The 18,029-nt window shown below is 38.4% G+C and overlaps 1 protein-coding gene across 2 annotated transcripts in view; it reads left to right on the top strand.

Annotated features, from left to right (window-relative positions):
- Window positions 1-18,029, top strand: part of KAT2B (lysine acetyltransferase 2B) — a 39,961-nt gene that overhangs the window by 17,880 nt on the left and 4,052 nt on the right. For both annotated transcript variants that reach the window (XM_032108281.1, XM_032108292.1), the window contains 12 exons: window positions 476-667; window positions 3,119-3,225; window positions 3,814-3,939; window positions 5,329-5,465; window positions 6,848-7,056; window positions 9,223-9,349; window positions 11,596-11,706; window positions 12,688-12,831; window positions 15,492-15,606; window positions 16,368-16,404; window positions 16,765-16,828; window positions 16,926-17,010. In XM_032108281.1, coding sequence (XP_031964172.1) covers window positions 476-667; window positions 3,119-3,225; window positions 3,814-3,939; window positions 5,329-5,465; window positions 6,848-7,056; window positions 9,223-9,349; window positions 11,596-11,706; window positions 12,688-12,831; window positions 15,492-15,606; window positions 16,368-16,404; window positions 16,765-16,828; window positions 16,926-17,010 — 1,454 coding nt within the window. The remainder of the gene's footprint in view (window positions 1-475; window positions 668-3,118; window positions 3,226-3,813; window positions 3,940-5,328; window positions 5,466-6,847; window positions 7,057-9,222; window positions 9,350-11,595; window positions 11,707-12,687; window positions 12,832-15,491; window positions 15,607-16,367; window positions 16,405-16,764; window positions 16,829-16,925; window positions 17,011-18,029) is intronic.

Genomic DNA, 18,029 nt, shown 5'->3' with positions numbered 1-18,029 from the left:
GAAGAAGCCAACGGGTGGGAGTCCACTTGGATTGGGATGGAGCTAGTTAAAAGTGTCACCCACTTTGCCTCTATGTGGGGAAAGATAGACGTTTAGAGGGTAAAACAGGCTATGCTTAGGGTCTTTGGAGTCAGTGGCAGGAGATGTGTGAGGCTGAATGAACGAGCTGTGGAGAGAATCCCTGACATCAGTATGAATTGTCTGTAATCTATGATTATTGTCTGGAACAAGAGCACTTTGTGGAAACTAGACTGCAGAGAAAAAGAATATACGGAAACTTGTAAGTACTTGGTTGCCATGTCTTTAAAAAAACAGGCAATATAAATGCTGCTTAACTCTGTCCAGCCTTGTAGTGGAACTGATTTATATGGTCATATAGCTTTCAGCTGCATTATAAATGATGCGGGTAGTGGTTTTATTGCATTAAATCATATGTTAGATGGTAATAATTATCTGGCTTTTTTCCTCTTTACAGGTGGCTTTGTTATTGCAATGTCCCTCAGTTTTGTGACAGTCTACCTCGGTATGAAACCACCCAGGTTTTTGGTAGGACATTGCTTCGCTCTGTTTTTACTGTAATGAGACGACAACTGCTGGAGCAGGCCAGGCAAGAAAAAGACAAGCTTCCTCAAGAAAAACGAACACTAATCCTCACTCATTTTCCAAAGTAAGGGGTCACAGTGTGCCTGCATTCAAAGTTAACCAGCGGCTTTGTTGTGGAAAGGGAGAAATTACCTGCAGTTTAAAATAATTTATCTTTTTATTCAGTAGCAGCTAGATACTGCAGCTTTCTTTACTGCCATAATTTAGACTAGTGTATTTGATGTACACAGGTGCTTGCTTTGCTTTGTCCTAGGGTTTACTTTATGAAAGGAATTATTCATATTGCTGGGGGATTGTGCTTTTTGCCTATTAGCAGATATTGTAGGTCAATTACTTTCTTTTTCTGTAGTCCTTGGAAACAATGTAGCTCCAGACCTCTAAAAACGTGTTCTCATCTGCTTTGGTGATGGAGCATTAAAGGGCAGGTGTTGTACAGAGTTTATAAGAATTTCAGTTTAATTCAACATTGTAATAATGAACAAAGTAGTCACCCCACCCCCAGAAGAGATGGGTTTATTAGGGAGGAGTCAGTATAAAACTGCATCAATGAATCCTAAACTCCTAAATTTCCTACTGACTATCTTTTCCAGTACTGGAATGTTGATGGTGATCTCTCACAGTAAAACAGCAATAGTTACATGCTGGAGTATTGAAACATGCTCAACTTTGACAGTCCTTAATTTCAAACATTCTACTGGTGGTAAAGAGGGGCAGTGATGGTGACAGGATCATTCATTGTAATGAATTCCTGTTAAAGTAATGTATCACTTTAAAAATATCCTTATTTTACGAGGGTGGCTTGGTTCTCCAAGTAATACTTCAAAGCCTGTCCCTCCTAACAACAAATGAACTGAATCTGCAGAAGACCTGGTGGCACTGATGCTATCTATGCAAGCTACTGTGTTGGGCCAGAAGATGGGTTAGAGCTCAGGGGAATGAAAAACAACATGAACTTTCCTAAGCTGAGCAGAGCCAGGATTTGTTGTTCCTACTATTATTAATAGTTTATTTTACCACTTTGAAAAAATGTACACTGTCTTTGGGGTAGGCTCTTATGGATACAGGAATGTTGGTGCTTATCTGGGAACAGGATCATGATCTGGCCCTGAAACAGATATAAAGAAGGATTTAACACCTCACTGATGAAAGGAGCAGACTTGTGGAAGAAGTAGGTGTGCATATGCCCTTGTTTTCACTGCCTTTTAAAGCCTTTTGCCATATTTTGAAAAGCATTATTATTCACTGCAGTTCTTTTTGATATTCTGCTGGGGAAAAAAGGACAAGTACTGTTTGCAGATGATCTGTGGGAAATATGAATAACGACTTAAATATTTAATGGGCTGTGCTTTTCTGAGGCATTGTCTCTTCTCTGGCATTGTGCTGAGTAAACCCTGGAGAAGACCTGTGTCTTAGAGCAGGGAGCCTGGCATTGGCACAGGGCTCTCCTTTTGGGCAAAGGGAGCACCCACGGGTTGTGTCTGTGCACACCTAGGAAGTAGTCACTAACAGGGATGAAGGCAGAGCCTCTGTGCTGCCTGGAAGTGGAGCTTTAGCTAAAGTCGAATTTGTCCTTCTGCTCTGTCACAGATGGTCAGGTCACTGTTACAAACCTTTTAGCTATTATCAGCTGTATAGACAGCAGTAAACATTGCACATTGCTTAGGTATGGCTGTCCGGTATATACAGTACAAGAATCTGACTTGATCCTGAAAATCCCTATCCTGCTCAACAAAGTTTTACTCAACAGTCCTGTTGGTTTCAGCTGAACAGTTTCTATACATATAGATGACTCCAGAGAGTAGAAATGTGCCATGTCAACTTCTGGTTTGAAAACCCCTTTTGTGCCACATAGGATAAGCAGCTGTCTTGCTGCTGAGAGGAAATTGGTGTATTAGCCCTGAGAAGGCGAGCGTGCTGGAGAGTCTGATCTGTGGAATACAATGATGCTAAGAGAGGTTTAAAATCGTGCTGTTACTGTAACTGCACCAAAGTAAGGTTAAAAATACTGTTAGGCAATCACAAACACGCAATTAAATGTTACAGTAGGACACTTAAAGGAATGAAAATGTCTTCCTAAGAGGCACTGTTAGTAACACTGGGATTTTATAAAAGGCAGAAAGCAAGTGCATCTGCAAAACACTGGTTTATCAAAACAGACATATTTTGCCATCATTGTATAACGTTAGTCAACTCATAGTTTTCTTATTAGTGGAGTTTTGTTCTGTAAAAGTAGTTTGTAACTACTTTCATACTTGCAATTAGATAAATATTGCTTGTAATCACATGTAAGGTTTCGTAAGTGAAAGCACTCTACTGAATTATGATACTTTATGTCAACTTTGGCTTGTGATTTTTGTGTGTGTGTGGTTTTCTTTTTAATAGCATTGACCAACAGCATTTTCTTACTGACTTAGTAAATGTTTTTAATTTAAAAACATTGCAAGTGCTTATTTTGAAAAATAACCTGTTTGGAATGACCCCATTAAGTTGATATTTTGCCTGGTTTTGTGCCTAGGTTTCTGTCTATGCTGGAAGAAGAAGTGTACAGCCAGAATTCTCCCATTTGGGATCAGGATTTCATGGTGTCTAGTTCCCGAACTGGCCAGCTGGGAATCCAGACAGGTAATTTGCATTTAGTGATGGATAACACAAATGAAAACTGCATTCTTTAGGACTAATATGGGGCTTTTTTGTTTAAAATATTAGAGAGAGATGTTAGTCTGTGACCTTTTAAAATAATAGTTTCATTCTCTTAATTGGTGAAACAGCTTCTCCTTTTATTAAGTTTGATTTGTCCAACCAGTCTTAGAGTACTGTTAAAGTGGACAGCTGAAGCTGAATGATGAGATTTTGCTTTTCAATAGAGCCCTACAAAAAACCTTTTCATGAAGCAAAATGCCAGCATGCTTGGCAGGTATGTGAAGGGAGTTTGTTTTCTTAGCTTCTGCTCAGCACTGTGAAATAATAAAGCCTGATGTTTGCAACCCCTGTTATCCAGCAGTCCTTGCTTGGGTAGAATTTAGTTTAGAAAAATACACTGAGCTAAACCTTTAATGTCTCTATTTGTGAACTGGTGGCATTGCTCTGTTGCACAGTATTCACTGTTACTTTTTGGGTGGTGGGTGTCCATCTTTGTGACAGTCTTTCCATCGGCGCCAGAATGGGTTCCATGACCTGATTTTTTTGCGTTTGTTTTTTATGTCACTGCAGTTATCAGTCCACCTCCTGTTGCAAGATCTGTTGCATACAGTGCAAGTCCATCATCTCTGGAGCAATCCAACAGTGGGAATATGAGTCCAGCTTGTAAAGTTTCTTCTGCCCTTGACCCAAACTTAGGTAATGGAGAAGGAGCCTTGCCTTTTGGTTTCTGTTGATATTGTCAGTTGCAATGTATGGTCACCTTTGCCTTCACTCCACATTAGCAAACTTGAGGTGTTTTTGCTGAAAGATGTGCGCACACATACCTTTTTCTCCACTATGGTAATGTTTAACTGACAGAAATGGCAACTGTATTTGCAAAGAAATTAAAATGGGGAAAGGTCTGATGGTGTCAGAGCTTTTTGAAAAATACTTTTCTTGGAGTACATCTATTATAAGCCATGAGAAAAAGCTTGATTTAAATAATGGCAGAGTAGAAGGGGCCATCACATTTGGGTTTTTCAATCTTTCAAAGTACTAAAAGTGCATACATTTGCGCAGTAAAGAAAAACACAGACAACCACACAGGTTAAGTTTAAAACCTGAATGAGGTCAGGTCAAAAAAAAAAATGCTGTAAGAAAAAAGGTTGGTGAATGCATAAATTCTCCTAATAAATCCATTTTCAAACACCTCGGGATTAATGAGCCTGTCAAGAGAAGTTGTAGGTCAGAGAGATGATCCCAAGCTTATGTAAAGTGAGTCCTCAAGGAAGGAGAAAAAGCAAAACCAAAGTGAATTTTTAGTCTGTGTTCACTGCAGAGAAACTCAAGGCGGCTCCTAAACTGCAGTTTTCCTTGAGGTCATTTCTCAACTTTTCCCTCAGAAGTGGGAATGAGTAGGGTGATGAGTGGGATAATCCTGAGCTAGCAGCTGGCTCTCTGTTACTGTACCTCTGCTAGTCCTTGGTGGACTTTTCTTCCATGAATTTAACTAGTTGCTTTTGCTATACAATACATGTGGCTCTGCAGTTAGAAGGGCAGTTAATTATTAACTTGGTACATTTTGATTTGAAAACTTTATATGGATTTTCAAATATGTATGACACATCAGACTGTACGTGCTACTTGGTTTACAGAAAAGGTGAAAGAAATAAATGATGGTTACTTAGTTCCAGTGAATCCTAAAATGGGGATTTCTTGTTATCCAGAAATATGCACTGCAATTTGTGTATTGAGCACAGACCTTCCAAGACAGCTGCACAGAGGTTCCATGCAGAGGATTTTGAAGCAAAAAGAAAAAGCAACTAGTGAATTAACAGAGGTGTAGTGGAAGGAGAGATATATTCACCCTGCTTTATGCTAATACCCCAGTGCAAAGCCAAAATTGAGAAGTGATAAATATTTTTCAGTTTTCCTTTATTTTGCTTTCTCCTTGTCTATGTGGATAAAAAAACCAAAAAACAACCCCAAAAAAAAACCCACCCTAAACTTGTAATATAAGCTAAAGGATATAACAAGTGCTAGGCTTCATAGTGCTAGTCTGTGACAGTTTGGTTATTTCTAATTTGTCTGAGTTTTGTTTTATAGGGGAAAAGAGAAAAAATAATGAACCCTATTCTCTGGATGATTCTAAAAGACCAAGGGTTGTAGGAGATATTCCTATTGAGTTAATCAACGAAGTAATGTCAACAATTACAGATCCTGCAGCAATGCTTGGGCCAGAGGTGAGATACAGACTTGGTGTTGCAAAAGGTCTGTTTGTAAATGGTGTGGTTTTAGTAAATGTTCCACATGGATAGAATGTGATAAGCTAGAAGTCCTGTCAAGAAAAATAGACTTTGAAAGAGTATGATTAGGTGAGCAAAAAGCATTGGTGAAATACATCATTAACATGAGGAATAGTTCTACAATTTTCTTCATGCATTGTGTACAGTTAGCAAAGAGACTTGTAAACTGGTGATAGTAAAATGGTAGATCTCAGGTTATCCTGGAAGGTACTTCTATTACAGAACAGTTCCAGAGTATGCTTTTTATTGTTAATCATAGATAGACCTTGTAAGATAAGGTTAAATGGGGTTCAAAAATTGCAGCAGAATGAAATATCTGAAGTTAAAACCTCTCTCTAGTGCAGAAACTGATCTAAACAGTTATTTGCTCTGTCTTCCCCAGTTGCTCTTTTTTTCGGCTGGAGGAGAAAACAAACAGAATTGCGGAATTGTGCCATGTACAGAATTGCACTTTTTTTTTTCCCTTGGCTGGCTTTTCCTCCTTCTGTTCCCTCTGCCAGGCTATGTTTTGCCAGCAGCTCATTTGCCAAGATTTAGCTAGAAACTGCTGAAGATTTGGAACCACCTACATTTCTTATTCAAACTATGCACTGTGACTGATGGCTCTGCATATTACAAATGCTGTGCCAGCCTGGCTGTTGGGGCTGGCAGTGAATAGAAACCCAGCAGCCAAACTTTGCTCAAAAAAGTAAACAGTATGGGCATACAGAGATGTTTTGGCATTGTAAAATGATCTTGAAAAAAAAAATAAGTGAAATAAATTTTCTGTATTAATTTAATCTGCATTCAGATATACAGATGCAATTGCTAGATATATAACAGCAAATACTGTAGGAATTAAAATCTTTTTAGGCTCTTACAGTAGTGGTAGAGATGGTGGAAAGCACTAATGAAATTTAAAAAAAATATGACGTCCCCTGCAGTACCATTAAAATGTGTGATTTGCAGTATGTGTAGGCGAATCCACAAGTCATGCCCAAACCGGTTAGGACTAACTAAAATATGAAGACTTAGTGTCATAAGCTTCAACTGGATGAGCGCTATCTCTTAAGAGGTTTTGGGACTTTTTGGGTCATAACCATAGTTGTTTTTATCTTATCTGTACCAATATAAATTCAGATAGGCCTTTATAGACTGTAATGTAGACTTACATCTGGCTTATTTGATGGTGTCCCTTCTGCAGACACATTACAAAGGCAATCATTGGCAGCTCTGTTGGAAAAAGAGAGTGGGTTTTATTTGCTTGTTCATTAAGGCTGTTCTGTCAGAGGATGTGAAGTTTCAAAACTGTGATTTTGTTCCTCTTTTGTGTGGTACAGACCAACTTCCTCTCAGCACACTCGGCCCGGGACGAGGCAGCAAGGCTGGAGGAACGCAGGGGGGTGATTGAATTCCATGTGGTCGGCAACTCCCTGAGCCAGAAGCCCAACAAGAAGATCATGATGTGGCTGGTTGGTTTGCAGAACGTGTTCTCCCATCAGCTGCCTCGGATGCCAAAGGAATACATCACCCGCTTGGTGTTTGATCCGTGAGTATCCTTGGAGAGGGGGCTGGCGTGTGAGGCAGAGGGTGTCTGGTGTTGTTTGCCTGCCAGCATGGGTGTAGGAAGGTGCCAGCAGAGGTGGTGTGGAGAGCACCTCTGCCTGTGCTACACTTTTGCCATATTTTCAAGCCCTCATAACTCCTGGTCAGTCTAATTGGGTTGTACTCAACTGCCATCTTGGTGGCTGTATTAATGGTAAGTGACTCCTTGTTGTGGGACTGTGGTGGGTTGACCTTAGCTGGATGCCAGGTTCCCATGAAACCTGCTCTATTGCTCCCCTCCTCAGCTGGACAGGGGAGAGAAAGTACAAAGTTTTTGGATAGAGATAAGGACAGGGAGAGATCACTCACTGATAACTATCACAGGCAAAATAGACTCAACTTGGGGAAATTAATTTTTTACAAATCAGATCACAGTAGGATAATGAGAAAATAAAAACTGTGTCTTAAAAGTACCTTTGCCCCATGCCTCCCTTCCTCCCAGAGTTAGCTTCATTCATGATTCTGTACCTTCTCCCCCAAGCAGCACAGGGGGGTGGGGAATGGAGGCTATGGTCAGTTCCCTTGTGGTGTATGCTGCTTCTTCCTCCACAGGGAAGGACTCCACACACTCTACTCCTGCTCCAGTGTGGGGTCCCTCCCACGACAGACAGTTCTCCATGAACTTCTCCAGCATGGGTCCTTCTCACAGGCTGCAGCTCTTCATGAACTGCTCCAGCAGTTTAACCTTCCATTGAGAATTGGAGGAAGGCTGTGTGGCCCTGGAGCAGGTTCCTGGCAGATCCTGTGGCCTTGTGAAGAGAGTTGCCTCCACTACCTGCTAGAGCAGCTTTGCTGGCAGGACTTGTGACCCTGTGGGAAGAGACCTGTGCTAATGCAGTTCCTGAAGAACTGTAGCCCGTGGGATGAGCCCCACACTGGAGCAGGCGGAGAACTCCTCTCCCTGAAGAGGAAGCTGTGACATAGACAACTGACCATAACCCCACTCCCCATCCCCCTGCACTGCTTGAGGAAGAAGGTAGACGATCAGGAGGAAGGAGGGGAAAGGTAGTTTTAGGATTTGTTTTACTTCTCATCATCCTGCTCTGATTTTGATTGCTAATAAATTCAACTAATTTCCCCAAGTCAAGTCTGTTTGGCCTGTGGTGGTAATTGTTGAGTGATTTCTCCCTGCCCTTATCTCAACTCATGAGCCTTTCATTACGTTTTGTCTCCCCTGTCCAGCTGAGGAGAGGAGTGATAGAGCATATTTGGTGGGCATCTGGCATCCAGCCAGGGTGAAACTGCCAGCTACTGCATTGCTGCTGTCATTCCACAAGTAAAAAGCACTAAAATAAGTACAAGAAAAAGAAGACTGTATAACATGTATAAAATCTTCTTCAATGGTGGCACCTACCGTATAACTACTCTTTGGGCTTTTTGGCAGGGGCACATTTTGGCACCAACTTTTCCCCCCAAATACAACTTCTGTAAATTAACTGTATCATTTATATGATTTATATGATACCGTGTGTTGAATGATCTAAAGAAAGGTGCACTGTTTTCACACCTTGAGGATTATACTAAAATTCTTTATCCTTGACATAAGAATTGAGACTGCACCTTGTTACATCTTTCCTGGTAGTCAATATAAGTGCAACAGAAATGGATATTTATTCTGGTCTTGATTCCCCTAGGAGTGGGTGATTAGAAATAAGAAGTGTCCTCTCTTACTTCACCAGCTGCATTTGAAACTGATAGCTTAGCTATGGAGAGTGCATGCAAGGAAACAGGAATCCCTTAGAATGGACTTGCTCTCCTGTAACTCCATTAATTTCTATTTACTCAGGACAAAATCATCCTGAGAACTGTGCAATGGTGTAACTGTCAGCAATAGATTTAATGAAAGCGATACAACTTTTATTTATTGGGCATTACCCGAGTATCTCAGAGTACTTGGCCAGGCCAGGAGCTTGCTTTATGTGACCTTTATGGTATATTGAAAGCCTGATATTAAAATAACAACTCTTCTTTAGATACAAGTGGCTAACCTAGGAGGCATATACAATTGCATTATCATCGTGGAAAGAAGTGAATCAAGTTTCTGAAGAAAGGAAGGTTAATGGCACTTTATGTACATGAATTAAAGTGGTTGATATTTTTGTCTACTCAGGAAACATAAAACCCTTGCATTAATAAAAGATGGTCGTGTTATCGGTGGTATCTGCTTCCGGATGTTCCCCTCCCAAGGATTTACAGAGATTGTTTTCTGTGCTGTGACTTCCAATGAGCAAGTCAAGGTAAAAAGAATTCTGTATTGGAAGTGTTTATTAAATGGGTTTGAGTCTCATTCACCTACTGCATGTGCTCCTAATATTTTTAGTCATGTTGAATACACTGCTGAGTTGCCAGACAGAAATAGATTTTGAAAGATATAGCTATTCTGAATATAATATACAAAACCCAAACTAAAATGTGTGGATTTAGAATCATCATCATAACAGTAGGATTACCTGTAATTAATTAATTAAATAAATTCTTCTCTCAGTAGAGCAATAGAGGCCAGTAGTCTGCCATTCTTGTACTTTCCACGCCTCTGTCCCCAGTAGTTGTGTCTCTGTGTAGTGTAACACATCGTGGTTGACTGAATACATATTGCCTGTGTGGGGCAGTAATTTGTATTCAATTACTTTGTGACATTACATGACTTCAATCAAAATGAGATGTAGTAAAAAATTAGATTTAGTTTTACATCTCGAAACAAGCACAGGGTCTATTCTGTACACTCTTTTTTGAGTTAATGTTGCAACATTTTCTCAGAATTTTGAGAATTAGCATCTGTGTTGAAAGAATACAGAGCACTATGAATACATGAGATTCCTCCAGCTTTTCCAGCTACTGTGGATAGATCTAACTCTGACCGTTTGGTTCAGTATTGTGCCTTTAGATGGTGCTGTAGCTTCATGATTTTCAGTTCAAGCAGCAAGAGCTGAGATGTGGGTTAATTCAGAGTGTGTAGCAGTTAACATGCAGAAATCATACACCCTGGTGTGAAAGGGTAACACAGTGGGATTGAAAGTCTGTAACAGCTGTTAATACTTGGCTTATATTTGCTTTTATTCAACTCTAGTGTTAGAGAGGAGCAATCCCCTACACTCAGCAGTGACCTGTCAGCATTCAAAGTGTTTTAGCAAATGCAAACCCTAACAGAATATGCCTAAGCTATTCCTAACTGCGCAACACAGCGCAGAGACTGCCAAAGGTGTGTTGTGATTTTCTAGGAATAATCTTTCAAAATAATAGAGCAAATAATTCTGACTCATCAGATTGCCCCCAGGGTTGTATAACACACTATTTATTCTTTTATCCTCTGGGTGCCTCACTGTATCAGTTAAGTGTTTCTGAAAATTTGCCTTCCCACCTTTTTTCTCTGAGTAAGCTGACCCTGTCAACAGGTAACTGAGAAAAAACAAATGTTCACACATGGGTGACCTGCCTAGTCTTAGGAAAAATAAATTCCTATTTTAATTCATTTTGAGGCTGGAGTAAAAAATATGGGAACTGTTTTCCCATACAAATTGAATTGTTTTTGAGGTAGTTTGGTCCCCTGCTACAAAATAATTTTAAATTTTACTGTATGTGGCTTGGTTTCCTATCTGGCAATTGCCATATTTGGGACTATTAAATTGTAAATTAAATCAGAAGTTTGTATTTTCTAATTTATTTTTCTGGTTTTTGTATGTAAGTAAAAATTTTCCCAGTTTTCAAGAACAGAGTACCCAAAAGCAATCCATGTAGGTTTCTCTAAGTGTCCAGTTAGTCTCCATGATGAGAAAATTGGAATGTATGCAGGAACAAAACATTATTATGGGCTTTCCTGTCTACTTGACGTTTCTTCATATCACAGTAGAAGGGGATGACTATGGCTTACTTGGTAATGTGAATAAATGCAACCTTTTGTTTACTTTGGGGTTGAATTTAAATGGAAATCATGCCTGTGTGCAGTCAGAAGGCATAGCTATTTGTTTCATTGTGGACTCAATAATTTTCTGCTCCTTATTATGGTAATTGTTCACTGTTCCTTTTTATGCTTTATGATAAGCTTAGATAATAAATCCTTTGAGGCAGAGACTTTTGCCAGAGATGCACAGAACACTGGAATAATTTCAGTATTGCTACTCCTTTGTGGTTTTGAAGTGATATGGCTCAGAAAGGATGCTCTATTGTTACAGTATGTGCAGTTTTGTTGTTGGTGAAGTATGTGATTTTAATGGTTAATATCTAATTTAAAAGAGGAACAAAAAAAAGAAGGTGGGCACCTTGAATTACAGCTTCCATGCTGGGTCACAAAGATACCCCTACAAGGCTGAAAAGAGTTTGCTCTTGAGTGTGCAGCACCAGGTTAATTAAGAGAAAATCTTTAAAACAGGATCTAGAGGAAAGCCTGCATTTTGAAAAACGGTGTGTAATAACCCTTGGTCCACAGGCTCTAACACGTGCAGTCCCCAAAGTCTCTGTCATGGCTTTTTCCTCATGTTTCACACAGGGTTATGGGACTCACCTCATGAACCATCTGAAGGAGTACCACATCAAACACAACATTCTCAATTTTCTCACATATGCAGATGAATATGCTATTGGCTACTTCAAAAAACAAGTAAGTTCAATGCAAGAAATTACTTTGTGCAAGTTTAACATCTAGCAGTAATGAACTAAATAAGTAGACATGGCGAAGTAGTTGGATAAAATGCATAGTGCAATTTTACATGTATATTCTTTTTATCTATAAAATGTGTTCATCTCATGTAATATTGGCTTCTAATACATTTTACTTTGACAGAATAGTCTGAATATAGGTATATGGAATAGTCTGTAATTTGTCTAGTCTAAAAATTTGTAAAATATGAGTTCCTTCACTGATTCTGTAAGAAGTAAAGGATGAGACATACCTGTGATAGACTAAAACGTACCTGACCTGCACTTACAGCTCCTCCTGATTTGAAGCATGAGGTTCAAATTCAGGAAAGATGGCAATATCTGTTCTGTCAAATAGATTTGATAAAGAGGTGTCAACTATCTGGTCAGCAAAATGGAGTCAGATTATTCTCCGAGGTGTCCAGCGTTAGGCAGTGAAGATGACTTGGATAGTGGGAAATTGCAACTAGGGAAATTTTTATTTCGCCCTTCCTGTCTTAGGGGTGGTGAAATACTAGAAAATACTCTCTAGGGAGGGGAAATCCCTGTCCTTTACAGTCTTGAAGAGTGGTCATGGCCTTGATCAACCAGATATGATGAGACAGGTTCTGAGCTGAGCTGGGGCTAGAGGAGCTCCTCAAGATCCTCCCAATGTGTTCTATGATTCTGTATATAAAACTGACACAACTTACTCTTCACACATTCAAAATGAATACAATCTCCCCTATCTCCCTTCTTAGCAATTAAATGTTCTTGTATCAAGTGCCTCCCGTGAGAAGGTTTTTGCAGCACTGAACCATGGTCTGTAACTCACTCTGTTGTATTTTTTGCATTTTAACATTATGATGAATTTGGTTCTAAATCCTCACTCATTTCAGTACAAATGTAAAAGGAAAATAGCATCATGACAATATAAGGGTTTTTTTTTATTTTATTTTGTCAGGGTTTCTCCAAAGATATTAAAGTACCAAAAGCAAAATATGTTGGCTACATCAAGGATTATGAGGGTGCCACATTAATGGGATGTGAATTAAATCCAAGGATCCCCTACACGGAATTTTCCGTCATCATCAAAAAGCAAAAAGAGGTAAAGGTTGACATGAAATGTTTAATGTTATTCTCTATTCAGATGTTTAGAAACAGTTCAGGTTAGCTCTCTTGCTTTGGTGCTTAAAATTGAGTGTATGCTTTTATTAGTCAGAATAATCCCTTCATTCAAGTCCCAGTGCCAAAATTTTGTAGTTCAAGTATCAAATTGTAACTTACTGACTTAACAAGAACAAGACTGTTAAAGTACTGGTATTTTGAGGAGTAATTCACAGTTCAATTTTGTGGTAGTTAACTAAGCAAAATCTTGTGAGATTGATTTTTTTTTTTTATGGCTTTGTCAATTCCTTCCCGCCCCATATCAGTAGTGTTCATTAGAGTGACATTTAAATGGAGTGTCTGTATTGCATGGCCTGTATTTTACTTGAAAAAAAGAGGATTCTTTTTTCTGCCATTTTTTACTATATAAGTCAAGGGTGGACTGTCTTAATTTCCAGTCTGAGTTTATGTGACGTGTTCTTTATTTAGTTCATAATAATATTCCATATAATAAGGCAGTTTATTAGCAAAATAATTATGATGTTTCCAGTTGTGTTTAAACACCTTCCTGGGTTTTTAAAGAAATACAAATTATAATTTGTTCTTTCAAGGTTATCCAAACCTGACATTTTATTTTGTTAAAAAGCTTCTTTATGGAACAATAATTTTTCTTCCAGTAGAATGATTTGGCCCATGTGTGGAGAAGGAAAGACAGTATCTGATGGCTTTACATTTAGTTTACAAGGTTTTTAATTTCACTCATTGGGAAAGTTTTCATGTGTCCATACAACAGGGACCATAAGTTTTCCCCTTTCACTTCTGGTTGGCTGCCTGATCCTTCAGGTTCCAGGCTACTGCTGGACATGCCAGCTGCCCAGTTCTGGGCCCAAACCATCACCATAACATGCTGCTTCTGGAAACCTGTTAGTTTTCAAGATTTTGGCTCTGAGATTGCTTTATTAACTTTCTTAACTCCCTTATTATTTGTTGGGATGTCCACATTATTCTAAAGAACTTGGAGACACTGCTCTTGTAGATAAAGTGCCTTGGTCCTCCAGACCTCTTGTGTCTAAAATTATTAGCTGCTGTTATGCACTGATCTGTGCTGTTGATCTTCTCTGAGAATAATTACATACAGCTTTGGAACTTTGGAACTTAGGATTGCCTGTTTAACACTCAAAACACAGATCAGGCCTTTTATTCTCCCTGTTGCAAAGAAACTTAGAAATAGCCCTCACAGTCTGCAACTTTATGAGGAGTGTTTGCTTGTCTGCTTGTATCAGAAGCAGTGAAAATCCTACCTGGACATAAAAATAATTTAAAATGTTATCAGTTTGTATTATGACCAGTTTTCTTGAATGCTGGTATTGCCCAGTACTAGACATCAGACTTTTCAGGACCTGTCCTTTTAAAAGTGAAGTTTTTCATGGGAACTAAGCTTTTATTTAAAGAACTGGAGTATATGCCTATGGCTGCTAAGACCATATCACCTGTACCAGTAGCTTCTTTACAATCATTCTGAAAAATATGACAAATCCCCCTATGCAAAGCTTTGTGACCTACTGACTTGTGAGCAATCACTGGTGCTGATTGAACAGCTTGCTTGAATCAGGAAGAGCCACTAGTTCCTAAATTATAAGAAGGGCTTAAGTTGGATTTAATAATTAGTTTGAAATTATTTTCATATTATGCTGTAATCTGGCCATGGTGCTGTTGTATACTATATTTCTCTTAACATCTCTAATCTCTGTTGAAAGTCTGGTTTTATCTTTTTCTCTTCTTTGAGAGGAAATACTATGTATGAGGGAGTGAAGGTCCTTAAAAATAAAAATATGTCCATCTTTATTACTTCCAAAGAAAATAGTCTGTCAAACTGGTGGTCTGAATGGCTGTGCATTTGTTTGCTCCAAGTTAGGAAGTTTTGAAAGTCACACATCCAGGACACACAAAGGTTAGATAAGTATCTAAGTGGTTTTCAAGAGCACCAAAGCAAATTGCCTAGAGTTTGAGGTAATAAGATTGCAAAGTAAAACAGAGTGTATCCAGGAGCAGGGAAAGCCTTTCCCTAGCATCAGCAAACAGAGTAGAATTTTGGTTCTGAAGAGTGGCATCATTCTGACATCCTCCAGAGAAAATCTGCCATGAGAGTATCTTTGACTGATACATAAGCAACTCCTGCAGATAGATATATGGAGACTTTGAAGTGAATAGGTTACTTCTAAAATTTTGGGATATGAACATGTATGTACATCAAAATACATACATTGAGTATGTGCCTTGAAATTTTTGACCAGCTGTGCTGAAGCATTTCAGAAGCTCCAGCTGTTAAAATTTTATAGCCCGTTTCCAAACCTTCTTCCAGAAAATTTCCTTCTCTGCCTCTGCTCCTGTCTTCCCAGGAGCTGTGCAGCTTGTGATCAATAGAGCAAGCAATGACTCCTTGTTTTCTAGATTTGTGCCAAAAAAGCTGAGAGACTTGGTAGCTTCATTTGCAGAATCAGTGTTTGGTCGGGTAGCTCAGCCCCATTACCAGCTTCATGGAAAAGGGCTGCCAAGGTTAGGAAGTGAAAATGTTTCTGTTCATCACAGTTTTGCATTAATCTTCTGGGTTACTTTAGACCAAATAAATTATTTTTTGTTTTCTCTGCTGCTTTATTACAGATCATTAAAAAGCTCATAGAAAGGAAGCAAGCTCAAATACGAAAAGTTTATCCTGGCCTTTCTTGCTTCAAAGACGGAGTACGGCAGATCCCTATAGAAAGCATTCCTGGAATTAGTATGTATCAATCTCTTTTAATGTAGAACAGAAGCAGAATAGCCCAAGAAAGGTCCAAGACTAGAAATACTAATGTAGTCACATAGTTCTTCTTGATTAGAATGTAATTGTTTTGGTCTGCTGATTTGATTTCTGTGAAGATTGTTGTGTTTCCATTGCAACTACTGTCTTTGAGATTTCCCCAAGGCATCCCAGGCTGATCCTCTTTTATGTATGTGTGTATAATTTTACTTACATGTGATCCCTCTTTGATTTGTATCACAGTATAGGCAGCAGTTTCCCTTTAGCACCATTTTAATGCACTGCACTCCTGAACAGCAATGATTTCTGTGCTAGGCGTGAACTCACAGGACAAAACAGAATTTAAAAAAATTAAGTATCATATTCTGAGGAATTTTTTTTCAGCTGTGCTTTTCTGCAATTTATTCTTTGTCCCTGGGGAATCAGATTGGATAACTTTGTCCTCATTATTCTTTACAGGGGTGGGTTGCAGTAAAATATGTATGAATTATTGAAAAGAAATGTGTTTCATATAGAAATATTTTAGAATCTTTTCAAGTCTGCAGGAAGAGTCATGTAGGAAATTGAATGGGGCTGTGGCCTAGATGGTTATGTTATTTATTAGGAGTAGCTTTTATTATAACAAACCAATTTTACTGCAGTAGTGCTGAAATGGCTTTTCTTCTTTGAGTTGCAATAACTCAGTTAATGTTTTGACCTACTGTAGTTCCCATGTAATATCTCATGTTGTTGGTGTACAGGAGAGACTGGCTGGAAACCAAGTGGAAAAGAAAGAGGGTAAGTGCTAGACAAAGTAAAATGTTGAAGCAGTTGGGATACTCCTTTGAGAAGAGTCTTTAAACAATGTCACTTGATATTTCCTTCCATCCCCTGGAAATCAGATAAATAATCTGCAAGAGATGAGTTCTTAAGTAGTTTTTTGGTTTTGTTTGTTTTTCTTTTTATTGTGGGCAAGTGTGATTTGGGTAGTGGGGTTCTTTTTTGAGTATTTTCATTTGTGTTTGTTTGGTTGTTTTAAATTTTATTTCTTTCATAAAATGCTTGAAAATTTGGAGTTGCTTTTAGGTAAGATGCAAATTGTAGGAATGAAGATAAGGGATTCAAACTAATTTTTTTGTATTCATGTTTTTCTTCAAGTAAGGAGCCCAAGGATCCAGATCAACTTTACAGCACATTAAAAACCATCCTGCAGCAAGTGAAGGTGAGTGCTAGTTCTAGTTTATTTTCTGTAAAGATTTTAAAATTATTTCCAATATCTAGTTTCCATATTAGATACCTTACTTTTTTCTTTACCAAAGAGCCATCAAAGCGCTTGGCCCTTCATGGAACCCGTGAAGAGAACAGAAGCTCCTGGATATTATGAAGTTATAAGGTTTCCCATGGGTAATACCATTAACATTTTTTAAGTATAGCGTTTAAAAATCATTATAGCTGCAGACTTAGCAGATAAATTTTAATCTGATTGTTTTATGAAAAAAGATGTATGTTACTTGCAGCTGAATACAAAGTTCTAAAGTGTCAAGAGTGTGGTGCTGTCATTTGAGATTGATGAGTGCTCTGTGACCTTTGTGAAACATGTATGTTGTACATACTGGAAATCTCAGCGTGCCCTAGAGAACCCTAACAAGCTCTTAAATGGTGCAGTCAGCTGGAAGCTTTTAGGACTGAGATGGTGTAGGTGAGTTGTAGGAATATGTTCTTGTGTGTCGTAACTGGTCATTGCAGATCCTACTCATATGTTAAAAGACCTGAAGGCAAATTTTCAGGAGCACCTGAGCATTTGAGTTGCTTTGAAATAGAGATTTAAGATTTCTAAATCACATAGAGAAAACATTTTCAAAGGTCCCAGGGTTTTCTAACTAAGTCTTAACACTTTGCTCCAATTTAAGTTTAGGAAAATGCTTCATACAACTGATTGTAAGCTAACTTTTATCATTGTCTTTTAGATCTGCCACAGTTGTCTGAGGTGTTATATTTATTTATTTATTTATTTATTTATTCTTACTCATAAGTAATGCAGCTATTGTTTATGTAGGATTGCTTGCAAAGGGAAGTACACAACTGCTAATAATGTTTTTCTTTTGACTGCTTGTCTTATGACCCAGTTTTTGACTTCTGGGACATATAATTTCAGTGATAATTCAGTGATACTCTAAATGGATGCTTGATTTGTACTGCACCAGATTTAAAACTGATTTCTGGCACTCCTTTATGCAATACTCACCTCTATCATTCTGATTAGAGTTTCTGAACCCTTTAATATTGTTAGAAAATGAAACACAGGTTCATGGCAGGCTACTAGCCATCAGTTTCTCAGAGAATAAAAGTATTTGCTCATGTTGCTTTGCATAGGCTCCAAGCCCATGTATATCAATTTAGTTTAATTATTTTTTTCTATTCAA

The sequence above is a fragment of the Corvus moneduloides genome, chromosome 1, assembly GCF_009650955.1.
Source record: "Corvus moneduloides isolate bCorMon1 chromosome 1, bCorMon1.pri, whole genome shotgun sequence".
NCBI classification, from domain to species: Eukaryota; Metazoa; Chordata; class Aves; order Passeriformes; family Corvidae; genus Corvus; species Corvus moneduloides.
This window is presented reverse-complemented; position numbering and strand designations above follow the sequence as displayed.